Raw genomic sequence first — 17862 nt, 5'->3', positions numbered from 1 at the left:
GGGGGGAAGAGCCACATTGCTTGTTGTCCGTAATAGCAAGACTCGCGGAATCTTGACGGGTTAGCATCCGAGTCTTCATATTGAAGACCTCGCCCGACTTGATGAAATAAATGGCATCCTCCTTCACATCTCCACAAGGTGCAGAAACAAATTTCGAAAAGTCATAGCCGATGAAGAGTGCTCGGCCACCGCCGAGCCCATTTGCCAGTGGCACCCATTTGCGTGCGTCAAAATCGGCCATGAAAACATCTACCCATCGAATGGACAATAAGTAGTCTGGAAGGATATGCGTGCGTGGCTTCACCATAAACAGGTCCCCACGTGACTGGACTAAGTGCCAGCTAGTGATTTCGTCATCAAGTCCTGTATCTGAGCTGCAATTTAGATAATTGAGATTATTTAGACCATCAACGTCATCGCCATCATCGTCATCATCATCATTTGCCATTGTAGGCCCCTTCTCGTTATCAAAATCATTGACCACCTCATTATTTGTCGTAGTTGTTACATCCACCACTGCCTCCATCTTCTCCTGCTCACCCTCGTTCTCATCATGTGCAGCGACATCAACAGCTATGCCCTCTTCTTCCTCCTCCTCCTCCTCCCCTGCATCATGATCATGATGATCATCATCATTGTCGCTATAATCCCCATCAGAATCAGTTGCAGGCCACCAATCATAAGCAAAGTAATCAGGCGGCTGCCTGATTACACGGCGTCCAATGGTGACCGTGGGCCTTCCATCCACATCCAGTCCTAGATCAAAAGGGATGAGGTCCTCTGCCTTGGTGATGCCATAGAGTTTACCATCAGAGAAGGCAATGTCAATGATATAAACATATGGAGCTGCTCGTGGTTCTGGTAGCCACACACCCTTTCCTGGTAGAATCACAATGAACGAATGACTCTCATCGGTGGTGGTGACGGCGATGAAGTCATGGGCGGTGGACCGCATCTGGAACTTACGGATGTTGTAAGTGCGGTGGAGGACCGCGTCCAACTCCGTGAGGGGGATGTACTCGAGAGAGAAGATATTATGTAGCGAATAGTTGTTGAGGCGGTAAGCTTGTCCTTCCTTGGGATTTTGCTGGCAGATGCCGAGAAGTAGCCACTCGTTGCAGGAGCCGCAGCAATGTGCATCGTCGGGAATGGAGGTGGGGTATTCCGAGCGGCCATCGGTGGGTGTGATGACTTGTCCATCAGAGAAGACGATCCATGGTAGCTGGGCGGCCTGGGGGCCATGGCGTTGCACGGCGGAGTGCCATGAACGGCACACGGCGCCGGAGCGGGCGCGGTTGGCTGGGTCAGGGAGGCTGGCGATGACAAGGTCCAGGAGGTCTAGAGGGAGTTCGGCCCAGCTGAACGCCGCCATGAGAACCGATCGACAGTTCTTCGATCAGAATTAGCAATTACGGAAAGCTGAGTACGTACTTATTGTCAGAACTGTGTAGCCTTGCACCGCTACGTACGTACGTACGTGCAGAGACGGTGGCATGCACATCGTCGCCAGCCGGCAATTTCTTGTAGAACCAGTTTTCATTGGATGCATGAATCATTCGTTCACGTACGTACGTCAAAGGGGAGCAAGAGATGTAGTCATCGGTTGTACATTGATGCTTGTATGTTGCACGTGCATGGCAAGGAGTTCAAAACTTCAAACGTGTACGTTACAGTTGTAGATTTTTCTTTTTCTTTTTTGAAATCAAGAGTTTCTTCTATCCACTAGCGTATTTGCTCGTTTATTCTTGCCCTGCAAGGAGATGATGGACATCCTCGCAAAAAAGAAAAGAAAAAAAAGAGGAGATGATGGACATGTGCGGGGGCCTACCTACCCTGTAGAATACATAAACGTATTTTCAAATACATGTTGAATATTTTTTTAGTGGTTAGTGGCATGAAACATTTTTTAAACTAGGCAAACATGTTTTTATATTGAAAAAACACTTTTAAAGATGTTTGAACATTTTTTTACATTGTAAACACATTTTTAAAAGCAGAGGCAGTACAAAGGTATGTCAAGAGTGCATATCAGTTAGGATTTGATGTTGCGCACAGAAGTACATCTTTTGTTTCCAGCTCCAGACCGAATGGTCGTCGCTCTTGCTGGCAAATGATCTGGGGGTCGGAAGTTCCCCCAACAGTACACAACTTCGCATGGCGGGTCGCGACCGATTCATTACCGACGTGGAGGAACAAACATGCTCGGAACTTGGAAACAACTGATTTATGCCTGTTTGCAGCACTGAAACTGAGGACAGTTTCCATGCTCTTTGCTGTTGTACATTATCAGGGATACTCTGGGATACAGTGGCTGAAGTATGGGCTCTACCAAGTATTTTCTCAGTGATGAATACTAGGAAAGAATGGATTTTGCAAGCACTAGAACCGCTGTCAGAAATTGAACGATCAATGTTTCTAATGACGTTATGGCGGGCATGGCATATTCGGAACGAGGTTGTTCTTCACAATCCACCACCGCCTATGGAAGCTTCTAGACATCTTTTGGTGAGCTATCTTGATTCCCTCATTGGCATTAAGTCAGATCTCATAGCTGATCCAAATAAGGGAAAATCCAACATCATTTATGAAAATAATTCCAGTAGGTTGCATGTGATAACGAGTATTAGCCAAGTGGATTGCTCCAAAACCTGGTTGGCTAAAACTTTCCACTGATGGGTCCTATGATAATGATGGTTTAGCTGGTGCCGGTGTGGTTCTGCGAGATGAGAAGGGTGCTATTATTTTTTTCTTCATGCAGACAACTATTTTCATGTTGTGACTCTATAGAAGCTGAATTGTGTGCTTGTATGGAAGGCCTATCATTGGCTATCCAATGAAGTGATCTTCCAATCATCATTGAGATGGACTCTCTTGTTGCAGTGAAGCTAATCCAGGCCAAGGAGGTGGATAGCTCTACTTATGCGTCGCTCATTAAAGAGATTAGATATATTTTGTCTCTCCGTGAATCTTGTATTACTCACATCAATCGTAGCCAAAATAAGGTTAGAGATAGTTTAGCTAAGTTTGCTCCTTTAGAGGGCAGACTTGGATTGGATCAGGGCCTTTAGTTGCTGCAGAACTTTCTATGATTGATTGTATGAATTCTGGGAGTTGAGTAATACAGTATTTCAAAAAAAGGTATGTAAATTATACAAACGAGTCAAAGTTTCGCTTAGTGCCCTTAGTAATCAATTTTATTGAACTCTTAGATATATTTCTTGCTGAAAGTATCCCTGATCCCACTGATAATGAGTAGGCCCAGCTTTAATACCTAAGAGTAGATCAAAAGGCACCGGTATTCTCTAATCTAACTTGAATATCGAGTTATATTTCCGTACGATTCATGCTAATATTGGCATTCTCGGGTCCCTGGAATGGAAGAGATAATTAAATTAATTAGTTTATCTTTGCCGTTATCCTTATTTATCAGAATCTAGTGAGTGTTCCATGAGATTTTGAGTCTCGCGTGTCTACCATTTCACCATCAAGGCATCTTGAAAGTGCTCCATTTTCCCATTGAGGACAAACCTCAACCTGTGCTCGAGGGTTCTAGCAATTGATATCCTTTCGCAAATAATTGAAATGCAATTTCGTGATCTGACGCTTTGGCGTATGCAGGAACTCAGCGTACTCCTGCTCCCCGACCTCCGTCTGTGGGTTTTCGAAGATGGAATGTCTAATGTTTTTTTGTCTGCCATTTGTTTTTTCTAGAAATAACCCTCCCTCCTAAAGATCCCACCGGAACTGATAACATTCGAGATTATGCAGGATTATACACGAAAGATACTTTTTTTTTGGCTTTTTTTATCTTCCATATCCCTTTTAGGGTTCTATATCTTTACTATATTTAATACAGTTGTTATATCACACATGCTTTTTTATAGGGAAACTACATCCTCGAGGTCTTGTCATCGAAAACCTTCCCCGATTGACACAGACCTTGGCGCATCTCGGATTTGGTCACCGCTCACGTGAATGGACCTTGATCCTCCTTTCCATGGCTTCTACTCGTGTGCTCATCAATGGCATGTCGGGCCCATGATTGACCATGCTCGGGGGCTCCGCCAGGGTGACCCCTCTCGCTGATGTTGTACCCTGGCCATCGCCGTCCTCAACTCTCTAATCACCCAGGCGGCGGCCCATGGTGTTCTCCATCGCCTGACTGCTTGTCATGTTGTGTCCAACATCTCCCTCTACGCTAATGACGTTGTCGTTTTCTGTCATCTGGACCATGTGATTTGCTCGCCATTCACAAGAACATGCGCATCTTTGGAGACACATATGGTATGTTGACCAACTTTGCTAAGTTTATGCCCTTCCGATCTATTGCTCGCTACACCACCACACGGAGACGGCTCAGGTCATGAACTGCCCGATCTCACGGTTCCGGACCACCTACCTTAGGTTGTCGTTCTCGATGCGCAAAGTGCCCACATCTGCTCAGATCACGAAATTAACGTGGAGAGCGGATTGCTTTCGGCTGTCATGTCCTCTACGCGATGTCGATGCACCTTCTCATGGCTATTGCCTCAACAAAACTATCCTCGGCCAGGCTAACAAATCATCCAGAGCTTCCTCTAGATTGGTCGCAATGGCTGGTCGCTTGGCCTCGGGTTTGTTGTCCCATATCCTTCATTGGCTAGTCGTTTAGGATCTCTAATGCATCAAGATCACGTTGCACGTGGATTATTGACTGGTCTGTTTTGGTCTATCTGGAAATGCAGAAATGATGTGGTGTTTAGATCGAAAAATTTAAGTGCTCCCATGATGATTGTTAGGAGATTATACAACTGGATTATTGACTGGTCTATTTTGCAGGAAAAAAACCCAAAACAAAGAATGTTGATGCTGGGAGCAAGAACAATAGAGCGGGTGGCAAGTGAAATCTACAAGGCGTTGTTGTTGGGGAACGTAGCATGCAATTTTAAAAAAAATTCCTACGATCACGCAAGATCTATCTAGGAGATGCATAGCAACGAGAGGGGGAGAGTGTGTCCATGTACCCTCGTCGACCGAAAGCGGAAGCGTTATGTTAACGCGGTTGATGTAGTCGAACGTCTTTGCGATCCAACCGATCTAGTACCAAACATACGGCACCTCCGAGTTCAGCACACGTTCAGATTGATGACGTCCCTCGAACTCTTGATCCAGCAGAGGGTCGAAGGAGAGTTCCGTCAGCACGACGGAGTGGTGACGGTGATGGTGATGTGATGCACGCAGGGCTTCGCCTAAGCACTACGACGCTATGACCGGAGGAGTAAACTGTGAAGGGGGCACCGCACACGGCTAAGAGAACAACTGTTGTGTCTCCAAGGGGTGTCCTGCCCACGTATATAAAGGAGGGAGAGGAAGGAGGCCGGCCCTAGGGGGCGCGCCATGAGGGGGGAGTCCTACTAGGACTCCTAGTCCTAGTAGGATTCGGCCCCCCTTTATTCCTTCTCATGGAGGGGGAAAGAGGGAAGGGAGAGGGAAGATGAGAAGGAAAGGGGGGGGGGCGTGCCCCCTCCCCTAGTCCAATTCGGACTCCCTATGGGAGGGGGCGTGGCCACCCCTTGTGGGCTGCCTCCCCTCTCCCCTATGGCCCATGTACTCCCATTACTTTCCTCGGGAGGTTCCGGTAACCCCTCGGTACTACGATAAACATCCGAAACGTCCCGAAACCATTCCGGTGTCCAAATACTATCGTCCAATATATCAATCTTTACCTCTCGACCATTTCGAGACTCCTCGTCATATCTGTGATCTCATCCAGGACTTCGAACAATCTTCGGTCACCAAAACACATAACTCATAATACAAATCATTATCGAACGTTAAGCGTGCGGACCCTATGGGTTCGAGAACTATGTAGATATGACCGAGACACATCTCCTATCAATAACCAACAGCGGAACCTGGATGCTCATATTGGTTCCTACATATTCTACGAAGATCTTTATCGGTCAAACTGCAATAACAACATACGTCATTCCCTTTGTCATCGGTATGTTACTTGTCCGAGATTCGATCGTCGGTATCCTCATACCTAGTTCAATCTCGTTACCGGCAAGTCTCTTTACTCGTTTCGTAATGCATCATCCCGTAACTAACTAATTAGTCACATTTTTTGCAAGGTTATAGTGATGTGTATTACCGAGAGGGCCCAGAAATACCTCTTTGATACTCGGAGTGACAAATCCTAATCTTGATCTATGCCAACCCAACAAACACCTTCGGAGACACCTGTAGATCATCTTTATAATCACCCAGTTACGCTGTGATGTTTGATAGCACACAAGGTGTTCCTCCGGTATTCGGGAGTTGCATAATCTCATAGTCAAAGGAATATGTATAAGTTATGAAGAAAGCAATAGCAATAAAACTTAAGGATCATTATGATAAGTTAACGGATGGGTCTTGTCCATCACATCATTCTCCTAATGATATGATCTCGTTCATCAAATGACAACACATGTCTATGTTAGAAAACTTAACCATCTTTGATTAACGCGCTAGTCTAGTAGAGGCATATTAGGGACACTTTGTTTTGTCTATGTATTCACACATGTATCAAGTTTTCGGTTAATACAATTCTAGCATGAATAATAAACCTTTATCATGATATAAGGAAATATAAATAACAACTTTATTATTGTCTCTAGGGCATATTTCCTTCAGTCACAGAGGTGGAGGCCTGGAATGAGAAGATTGGGTGTTGTTGTGACTTAGCCTGCTTAGGCTTTAGCTTGCTGGAGGTCTCGCGGTAGTTTTTATTAGCCCTGGATCCTTTTTTAATGGCTCTTCGCTCCTTGCTGCTAGCTTTAGCTTGCTGCCCTTTTGCTGTTCTAAGACTTATGGTAGTCCCTGAAGACTTGATACTTGGTTCGCTTAAAACTACTACTCTCGTCCTGGTTTCTTTAATAAATTCGGAGGAAACCCCCTCTTTTAATCAAAAAAAAAACGTGCGCTGGGTATGTGTAGCACGGTGATGAGTCCAGCCGTTGGCAGCACCTTCACCTCCCCTCTAATCCCGAGGCTCGCAACGCGTTCCGCCTTGACCCTCAAGTCTCGTTGGGAATGGCCTCTCTTGCCGCTTCCAAACCGCTCCTTACATTAATGGGCATTGCTTCGCTCATTTTTGACCTTGTTCCTTGCATCGGCGTTGTCAGAGATGGGATGCACTAGCGCTCCTTGGTCCATGATATTCATGGCGCCCTTAGCCCCATGTGGCTCGTGCAATACATTGATTTGTGGCGCTATATCCATGGCTTCACTCTCTTTGACTCTCCCAATGAGCTCTGTTGGTGATGGACTTCTCCCGGACAGTACAACGCGAAATCGTGCTATAAGCAATTATTTGTCGGCTCCATCCACGACCAACATTGGCGCCTTATATGGAAGGTTTGGGCTCTGCTGCGGATCAAGGCATTCTTATGGTTGGCTCTTCAAGATCGTTGTTGGACCGAGGACCGGCTCGCATGCCGGGGTTTACCCGACGAAGCTACATGTGTGTTCTTTGATTATGAGTTAGAGTGCATGCAGCATCTTCACGGTGGTTGCTCCCTCTCGCGTTGCATGACATCCTTTCGACCTTTCCTAGTGCAGGCTCGCGATCACCCTGCCCACCCCGACATGTTTTTCCTTAACTAGTGGGCTAGCTCGAACCCCCCTGTCCCAACTTCTATGCACAAGGGATTAAACTTCATGATCTCTCTTGCTACCTGGGAACTCTAGAAACACCGTAATGGATGCACCCTCGACGGGCTGCGTCCCTATATTAGCTTGGTCACCGAGACTATCCGCGATGAGGCGCGTCTTTGGACTTGGGCTCGGGCCACTGGTTTGCTACACATCATCCCCACAGTTAGCGCGTGCTTTTTGGGTTGAGCAACCCCGATTTTTTTTCTGGTCACGTGTTCCCGTCATCTGTGCACCTAACCTACTGTAACACCTCGCCCTTGTAATTTCACTCTACCTATCACTAAAAGATACACACGCATTGTGTATTGACGAAATGAAAAGTTTGTATTCAGCCTAGTAAAAATATCAACTACTACAGGAATTATACATCATCCGTAAGAAAAAAGACACAAAAAAGCACACATATTGTCCCACCTTATTTCTACTGCCACAATACTTTTTCTTAAGTCAACACTTAAGGCCTTGATTCATTAGAAAAGAAAGAACAGTGTTGTCGGTTAATTTGTGAATAATCAGACGAAAAGTGTTAAAACAAGCTTGCAAAACTGGGCACCCCGGTCGACGTGGCTAGTCACAAAACCCACACATCAACATTGTTGAGGTTGTCCCTAAAAAAAACATTGTTGAGGTTGCCTACAATTTTTTTTAGAAATGAAGGTTAAAACCCCTGTCATCTGCATCAATCTATGCATACAGTCATCTTTATTAATTATTCAACAAAGATCTAACAAGAACATACATCAAGCCATCCAAAGCCATCACTCACACGTACAAACTCGATAATGTGGAGTGCTCTCACTCCTCATATTTAAAATCGGTGTCGTTGCCGATCCATCCGCGTAACATATTGGAATCTATAGCTGGTGCAGCAAGTCTAAAGCGTACACCACATGCACATGTCTTGGAAGCCGCCATCATCATCGAACCACTAACCCATCTTCAGGAAAGAGATCCGTATCATCCTTACCAGTCCGGCCATCCATCGACGCCGCCATGGCGCCCAACGACACCACATCCGTACGCGCAAAACTGCTGAGCAAGTCAAGGTCGCCGCTGGTACACCGTAGCACCATGCCGCCAAGTACCACCAGCCGGCACAGCATAAAGTCTGTGGAAGATCTGTCATGCGTAGCACCTGCCGAATAGACATGACACGACGTAGCACCTGTCGGCCAGGTATGAGTTGACATCTCCACCGAAGCTCCGTGCAAGACGAAGCCGCTTCACCTCTTGCATCTGTCTTCCATGCTGCTCCACAAACGATACTCCCAAGAGAGAAACAACACCCCAGTGCCGCTATCGTCCGATCCGGAAGACCAAATTCTAGGGTTTCCCCAAAGCAACCTGAGTGGGTCGACAGTAGTTACACGACGATGCCTTCATCAAGGTAACGATGCAGAATGTTGCCATCGCCTGCCGTCAGCTCGGTTTTCACCGGTAACTATGTCCAAACATAGTGCAAGTCTCTCCATTGCATTGCTTCGCCTGAAAACAGAAACATATTCCAAATCACCCATAAACATGACGCTCGAGTAATGATGTTAATGCAGCAGTGCATGCCAGGCCCATATGAATGGCTGACACAAAACACGCATCAGCATCGTGTAAATCATACATAATTCAGAGTCAGGGCTAACTCGCACTAGGGATGTCCAGAAATCACAACTTCAACAAAAAGAAAAATGATCATGCATGTACAGATGTTAATTCAGGCTTGTCGCAAAGCAAGCAGGTTTTATAATCAACATGTTACCTATTAACTAACTTGTCTATAGTGAGAAGTTTATTATGAAACAACATCCAGAGGAAGGAAGATATGGATTTCATGGGGAATCGCTATCTCCCAAACCTTTGGACAGACTTTACCAAAAGATATACTCCCCAGCTTTTCATCACCGAAACTGACAGCAATCACTCATATGTGCTTCAAAATACGCCAGAACGATAGTCATCTTTTTGGGTATAGGGCAAAGGTATAACATTTGACTTTGCAGAATCTCCGAGCTCTGACCTTCCTCTCACATGGGGTGGGAAAACAGCAAGCATCCAGGAGAATTTATTTTCTGGGTACTGGATCACTACTACTATGGGGGTAACAGGAAATCTTGGTGACCTCTGTCTTGTCCTCCAAATTATTTTCCCTAGATCCAGGTTCATAAAATGCTTCTCCAAAAACATCTACATTTGTTCTTCTTGATAACCACTAGAAAAGGTTTCTAAATGACAGGGAAGGCAATAGCTACAATATACGATACAATGCACAGAGAAATATAAAATGACTAGTTTGGAAACTTGCACATTGCTGCAATGCTGACCACTCTTGACTCTCACACCAGAATTTACAGACCATCCATTCCATGAAGAGGCAATCTACCCATATGTTGGATTTTTTTTTCTGATTCAGCGTATAGGCAAATTACGTGATGAGACAATTAAAAGAAAGACAGACATACTATGGTCACTGACGGTAAGATGCTCGAGTAAAGATGTTAATGCAACAGTGCATGCCAGGACCATATGAATGACTGGTGGAAAACACGCATCAGCATCGTGTAAACCATAAATAATTCAAAGTCATGGCTAACTCAGATTAGGGATGTCTACAAATCACACATTCAAATAAAGCATTCAGGTTCATTGAAAAGCAAGCAGGTTTTGCCATCAACTTGTTGTCTAATAACTAACTTGTCTCTATTGACAAGCTTATGATGAAACAACAGCCAAAAGAAGGAACATATGGATTTTATAAGGAATGAATGGCTAACTCCCAAAGCTTTGGACATACTTGACCAAAAGATATTTATCATGTGAAGAAAAAGTATACCCACTGTCCATGCACTCAAACCTCTCCCCAGCTTACCATCGCTGAAATTGACATCATTCATCAAATCTGAGCTCCGACCTTTTCTCTCCCTAGGGGTGTGGGGCAGCCGAGGAGAACAGCAAGCACCCAGGTGAAGACTAATTCCTGGGTACTGGATTACTACCGCTGTTACCAGAAATCTTGGTGACCTCTGTCCTGTCATCCAATCTTTTTTCCTAAATCCTGGTTTATAAAATGCCTTCCCAAATTTATCTACATTTGGTTTTCTTGATAATCGTTAGAAAATGGTTTTAGATGACAGGGAAGGCATGACATTACTGTACACAACACTATGCACAGAGAAATATATGATGATAGAACGACTAGCTGAGAAAATTGCTCATTGCTGCAACACATATCAATGTTGACTCTCAGACCTGAATTTACAGACCATCCATTGCATGAAGAGACAATTTACCCATTGGATTTTTCTGATTCGTCATACATGCAAACTAGTACATGACGAGACAATTAAAAACAAGACACATACTACAATCTCTGTAGAGGTGCCTGTATATGCAAAAGAATGTCACTTTAGGTCTAATTAAGGAAGATGCGTACCGTATCCAGAGTGTTATTTCCTCTGGTTCGAGGCAAGCATGGCAATGAGCTCGTTCAAAACAGAGGGATAGGTCGTGACAATATGCCCCCAGCCATTACTCGTCATGAGTGTCTGCAAACACGGGGGAGATTGGACTTGGATAAACTTCAAGCATGCCTCCTTCAATCCACGACAGTGGTGCTGCTCGGCTAGAGCAAGAGTGGACGCCACAGAGCTCACACCTATGCGCTGAGACAACTGCTTTACACAGATGAACTTGAGCCGCTGGAGATCGTACCGGTCTGCCGCCACAAACAAGCCTTGCAGCCATTGCAGCAGCCCCACTTCAACCTCTGCCGCTTCCCCATCTTGTCCTTGGCCCACAGCTTCCGACATTTCATCTTCTTGCCCTTGTCCCGTATCTTTGCACAGTTCACTCAACTTAATGTTGTCCTCGTACATGTCAGGGAAGGAGTCTGTGTAGATGAAGCTAAGCAGAGCGGTGAACACCTTTGGTTCCATGTCTTTGATCTGTATGACACTGTTGGACGCGTCCTTCATGGGGCCAAAGAGTTGTGCCATGAACACCATGGATCGGGCAGCGAGCACACACCGGTGTGCGGTGAAGGCCTCGCCACCGACCTGGAATGCCACATCGGCGCCCACCTTTTTTTGAAGGAGACTGTTGAAATGTTGGTGTATGTCCGGCAGGAGCGCCTTGGTGCCGCCGTGGCCACCGGCATCATCATCATCATCAACCCTGCTGCTGCGGACGACCACGACGTCGCACCGGATGGTGAGACAATCGCACTTGAGATCCGCCGAGTGTTCAAGGGCGTCTCTTCTGAGAAACCTGTCATTGCCCCAGATTGAGGTAGTGCTGGAGAAGTTGCGGGTTTCACTGGTTGCACGAATGTACATCGGCATCTGCTTCTCCACCTGGTCGACGAGGCTGAAACTGAACCTGACCTCCACGGGCGCTTCGTCGTCGTCATCGGCGTCGTAGAGAAGGTTCAGAAAGAGCGAAATGAAGTCGGCGCGGCCCGGGTTTTCGCCGTTAGGGTAGTACTCGATTAACCAATCATGGCCTCCTACATTGAAAGAGTTGGCGGTGATGCTCTGACCGGTGGGAATCAGCTCCTTGGTGCGCGAGTGGCCATTGACCATGAGCAGGTGGTAGCCGCTGTCCCCGTGGGCGCACCGCTTGTAGCCGTGGGCGATAGACGCGCCGGTGAAGGCCGACATGGCGAACCTGGGCTTGCACCGGCGGCCGCACGGAGTCGCCGACGAAGGCACGTAGTAATCCATTTCCTTTTGCTTTTTCTTTGAGAGAATCCATTTCCTTTTGCTAAGTAGTAATACTCCCTCTGTTTTGACCAAGTTTAAAGAAACAAAATATCAACATCCACAATGTCGAAATTAGTATCATTAGATTCATCATTAAGTGCAGTTTTATATTGTATTTATATGGCATTTTAGATGTTTATAGTTTATTCCATAAATTTCGTCAAACATAGATCTGTTTGGCTTTTCGAAAATGAAATATGCACGATATTTTGGAATAGAGAGAGTACTATTTTCCGCAGTAGCAGTACTATTTATGTACTCCCTCATATCCATATTAATTGACGCTGCTTTAGTATGAATATGAATCGGACGGAGTACCTTTTTTTGAGCAATACTATTTATGTACTTCGATGCGGGGCAGCGCTTATTGCGAGCGTTAAGGGAGACTCAGCCCATGGAGCGCTTGCATGAGCCATGCCCAGCAGTGCTTGAGCGTTATGTCCTCTATGAGAAACCTAGCGTGGGTTGCTATGCTCGTATACATGGCGCACTGACGCAAGATAGTAAGATTTTTATTTTCATTTTATGTTTCTCATTTCGTTTTCTTTTAATATTTATTAAGTTTATTTTTATTTTTCATGTTCCCCTATTTCCTTTTACTTTTTGCTTAAAAAATATTCACATATTTTTAAAATAAAATATAAAACGTGTGAAAATAGACAATGATTTTTTTAAAATAATAGGAAAACATTTTAGCATGTGATTGCCATTTGTAATACCCGATGAACGTCTTTTTAAATACATGATGTGCATGTGTTTTAAAATACACAACGACCATTGAAAATAAACACATGATGAAATTTTCTAAAATGTGCGCTGAAATTTTTTAAATACCATGATGAAAAAATAATACATGAAGAACATTTTTAATACACGGCATATATTTTGTTAATACATGATGACTATTTTTAATAAATTGTAAAAAATACACGACGAACATTTTTTAATACACGATGAATATTTGTTAATTCACAAAATGAACATTTTTAATAAACCACATTTTTTATATATGGCAATATTTTTTTAATATACAATGACTATTTTAAAAATAGAAAACAATGAACAATTTACAAACTTTTTATATTTTTTAATAAAGAGCACACATTCTTTAATACACTTTTTAATGAATATTCTTTAATACATGATGACCATATTTAATAAACCACATTTTTTATACACGACGAATCTTGGACGGGTCGTGTCGTGCCGTGCTAGCCCGTCTGGCCAGGTTTGGTGACAACTGTATATCTTAGGAAGTGGCAGTGTAGGTTGTGTACTAGGAGTCAGTTCTCAACTATTTGTAAGATGGACTATGTAACCAACAACCTCCCAGAGTGCTTCAAGAATTGGATTAAGCACCAAAAGTCTTTGAACTTGGATGACCTCATGGACAAGATTAGGGAGTTGCTTATGATCATGTGGAATCGAAGGAGAAAAGTAGAAAGGAAGTTAGTTGGCTTAATTCTGCAACACATAATTAAGAAATTAATGCAAAGAGCAGAGAGCTAAACTTGAAGGTGGTAGGAAGCTTGGAACAAGTTGTTGAAGTTACTCAAGTGGGAGAAAGCAGTCTTATATATTATTTCATTTCGAGAATTGCATCATACACCTCCTTCTCCGTAAAGGGAGCAGTCAACACCACATTCTCTTCCGGACAAAGCTGTGGGATATCACCCCTCATGTCTTACTCTAAACGCACAAAGTTAGATGCGGGGACCCAAATAATCTTTTATAGAAATTTGTGATATATGACACCAAGTTCTCTTGACCGACAATGTTCCCTTCATCTTGTGCAAGCTGAATAGTTTCCTTCTTCCCATGCTTGCCATTCGCAATCAAGTGGAAGAATTGTGTTTTACTTTCCCCTCCTTAACTTACCTCACTTTAGCACGTCATGGCCAGTTAATCTCTCCCCCTCGTAGAAAGCTTCTCCTCAACCTCATTTAGTAGTGTATTCTGCTGAGCTAAGAGGAGTCTCCTTCGCTCTAATAATATCATGCTCATCAAACAAACGTAGTAGCCTATCTCTTTCGTCCTTGTGTAATCCACTCGCATTCTTATCCCAACCCCACAAGAATTGTCTAAGATGCCGGATTTTGAATTGTCATCTTTCAATATTAGTGTTGCCTCTAGTCTCTTTTGCCCATTCAGCCTCTACCATCTCTAGAAAACCTTCTCTCTCGAACCACGATAGTTAAAAAGAAACTATTAGTTTGTTCCCTAGGTGAGCCGCCTCACTAGAGTCCATCGACATAGGAGTATGACCCAACTAAGGATGGCAATGGGTCGGGTTTGGATCGGGTTGAACAATACCAAATCCATATTCATATCCATGAAGGCAGTCCCAGCCCATCCATGAAAAAATCCATGGGCGAAAAATTGTGACCATGTCCAAATCCGATGGATATCCATACCTATTGGATATCCATCAGGTCCTCTCAAGACCTATACATAAGACATAACTCATTGCACAATGTGCACTCTGCATTGGCGTGCTCACTCCCTGCCGTGCAGTATAGCCCTTGCATTGTCCCACTGCTGCGGCCATGCATCAATGCGTGTGTGGAAAAGCGAAGACGGAGGGGTCAAGGAGATATGGAGCTGGGTTGTCGCAGGCCAGTAGTGGCTACTACAACGATCCACCTTACGTGGGGGTAGCGGCTGGCAGCGGCAGCCTCCTCTAGGGCTATGACAGGAGTAACTCAAGGAGATGGCACCGATTCTCAACGGCAAGTCATTTAATTAGTGTAGATAATAGGATGAGAAGGTGCGTTGGAGTATGTTACGGTGGGGATTGTGTAATTTCTTTTGGATGTTTTAGATAAAGGATAAAATTATAGTGGGACATATGACTATGGGGTAGGGGTAGCAGAATATTGCTCGTTAAGTCAGACGATCGGGTCGGGTTTGGATATATCCATGGGTACAAGATTATGTACATGCCCTATCCACGAGTAATCAGGTCGGGTTTGGGCGCTGCCCATGGGCGCAAAAGCATATCCAAACCCAATCCATTTGGGTTGGATATCCATGGGTATCCATGTCCATGGATAAAATTGCCATCATCCAACAGACCCCTTTGTAAGCTCCCATTGTTACAAGAGGGAACTTTTACTCCGAATCTACAGAAGCGAGTACGCGATCTAGCTTCTCGTAAGTTGGACTAGGAAGATTGTTAGTCCATGTATATTTATGAATAGAAAGAGCGATATCCTTCAAACCAAGATTTTCAATAATAGCATTGAACATGGATGGTCATCTACCGTCAAAGCTACTATCATTATTAATCTCATCTTGTCTATGAATAATATTAAATCACCTCTTTCTCGTACACCTGAGCTACTAATTCATAAAGGAATTTTGGTTTGTGCTCAGGTTGTACTGCTCCGTACACCGCCACCAGACCCAAATCGAACTCGTCAACTTTCAGCCGCACGTGTAATTTGACAACAAAATCACCCACATCTAATTTCATCACTTAAAGAATACGGAAATTTGACAACAAAAAACTACTACTAGAGGAGTCTTTGGAATGGAGTGTTGAATTATTGACAAGGGCTAGAAATGTCAAATTGTTGGAGTGTCTCGGTGCTCCTCCTCCTATAAATACGTAGAGGCCACAAGTTCTCATGGCACTCTGTAGTTGTACACCACCAATACCAAGAAGCAGAGCGCAAGACACAAGAATGGCTATGGGGCGGGAGAGGCGCATCAAGCTTCTCATGGCAGTTGTCCTGCTCCTCACCTTGGCCAAAGGTAACAAGAACATTTCCAATCCAGAATCATGTATAATTTCTTGCGCAGCTCGTGAATCTGTTCAGTTCCTAACTCATTCTGCTCGTGAATAATATCTGTTCCAGGGAGCAACTGCAACAAGACATGCACGGTGGCGGACCTGGAGCTATTGCAGTTCCAGGTGGACAAGCACGGCGACCGCACGCCGGATCACCACATGAACCCGGCCGGCGGCGCCGGTGGCCGCAAGCTGAAGCAGATGCCCATGAGCACGGAGGTGTGGGTGTACAACCACTGCCCGTGCATGGTGGACAACGTGGTGATCTACGCGCCCGGCGGCTTCTCCACCATCGACGCCAACGAGACCGACGGGAGGGTCTTCTCCAAGGCACGGGAGCACCTCTACCTCATCAACGACGCCGGCCCGCTCCAGCCGTCGGCGAGCTGCTCGCTTCCTCCCTCCCCGCTCGAGGCCTCGGTGAAGAAGAACACGTCCGCTGGCGGCCCACTCGATGCCTCGGTGAAGGATTATATCTGCCCGTCGGCCTCTTTCTGGTATACCTGGTACGATGAGATCGAGCTCAAGCCTGCCTTCCTCGTGCCTCACTGCTAGAGTGCAGGAAATTCCATGTCGATCCACATGGATTTCCGTCCTTGTGAGAAAATACTCCGTGTGCGTGGTTTAGCTGTAGAGTTTTGGGATGATGAGGACCAGACCAGTCCCAAACCTACTCTTCTCTTCACGGATGTGTAATCCTCTCAAGGATCTGTTATGGTTGCAGAATAAATCAATCAAGTATTTGCAGAATTAATGTTTTGTGCTTTTGTTAAGTTTGTGTTGACGATGACACACATCGACGTCAGTTATTTGTTCCAAGGATTTATGTTTCAGTTTATTCTACGCCTGGTTTCTAAAAAAACAAATGCATGTTTCATGTTTGGTACTACTAGCAAACAAATGCATCGGCGTAAGTTCTGAATGATTTACATGGCATATTAATGCATCACCTTCTTGATGTTGGTGGAACATGCAAAAAAGAACCAAAAGGGTCAAAATGTAATATACTCCCTCTGTCTAAAATGTAAGATGTTTTTTTGACACTGAAAGACGGAGTATTATCTAACTTGTTGTTACTTTTCCACTTTTGGAAGCATGAAAACTGAAAAACGCTTTGACAGGGAACCATGCGGAACCGTGCATATGCATGCATGTGAGATGGAGTGGAAGTTACATAAAAGACAAGGACTAATATATGCAGAAAGTTTCTTTACATATACAGAGACAGCAGAGTTGTTTCCGATGATAAAAACTGGCACCACCTATCGTGATTGGCAAGAATGCCAATTCAGAGGTGTCCCAATACTGATGAGCACCACCAATGTAACCCATACATGCCATGTTGCAGCTAACTCATCTAAGAATCAACAAGACAAACCACATGGCAACATCACAAGCGGTTTATCATTTTTGCTATATGCATCCATTATTGTGAAAGTTTTGGTCTCCATATAATATAAACACGGAAAATAATTAGATAGCGCTTTCCCTGCTTTTCCTACTTGAATAAACTAGCTAAATACCCATACGCTGCTATGCTAAGATATTTTTAAAATTTTCATGAACTTTCATCTTCTACTACCCGCTTGGCTTCATGGCATCAATGTGGTAAGATATCATCATCATCTTCCATCTCAC

The 17862-nt window shown here is 44.6% G+C and overlaps 2 protein-coding genes across 2 annotated transcripts; one reads left to right on the top strand and one right to left on the bottom strand.

The window, feature by feature from the left end:
- Nucleotides 1-10922: 10922 nt before the first annotated feature.
- LOC125506735 (BTB/POZ and MATH domain-containing protein 3-like) lies at nucleotides 10923-12392 on the bottom strand. The gene has a single exon (XM_048671467.1). The coding sequence runs from the start codon at nucleotides 12390-12392 to the stop codon at nucleotides 11118-11120; it is 1275 nt and encodes a 424-aa protein (XP_048527424.1). The 3' UTR covers nucleotides 10923-11117.
- A 3662-nt stretch (nucleotides 12393-16054) lies between these two features.
- LOC125507778 lies at nucleotides 16055-17180 on the top strand. The gene is made up of 2 exons (XM_048672276.1): nucleotides 16055-16187; nucleotides 16292-17180. Exons 1-2 carry the CDS (start codon nucleotides 16061-16063, stop codon nucleotides 16777-16779), a joined length of 615 nt encoding a protein of 204 aa, XP_048528233.1. The 5' UTR covers nucleotides 16055-16060; the 3' UTR covers nucleotides 16780-17180.
- Nucleotides 17181-17862: the final 682 nt, after the last annotated feature.

The sequence above is a fragment of the Triticum urartu genome, chromosome 5, assembly GCF_003073215.2.
Source record: "Triticum urartu cultivar G1812 chromosome 5, Tu2.1, whole genome shotgun sequence".
Classification (NCBI taxonomy): domain Eukaryota; kingdom Viridiplantae; phylum Streptophyta; class Magnoliopsida; order Poales; family Poaceae; genus Triticum; species Triticum urartu.
This window is presented reverse-complemented; position numbering and strand designations above follow the sequence as displayed.

Coding starts and splice junctions, on each gene's coding strand:
- LOC125506735 (XM_048671467.1), bottom strand. CDS start 12,392: ATGGATTACTACGTGCCTTCGTCGGCGACTCCGTGCGGCCGCCGGTGC.
- LOC125507778 (XM_048672276.1), top strand. CDS start 16,061: ATGGCACTCTGTAGTTGTACACCACCAATACCAAGAAGCAGAGCGCAA. Junction 16,188..16,291: donor GCTCCTCACCTTGGCCAAAG/GTAACAAGAACA, acceptor TATCTGTTCCAG/GGAGCAACTGCAACAAGACA.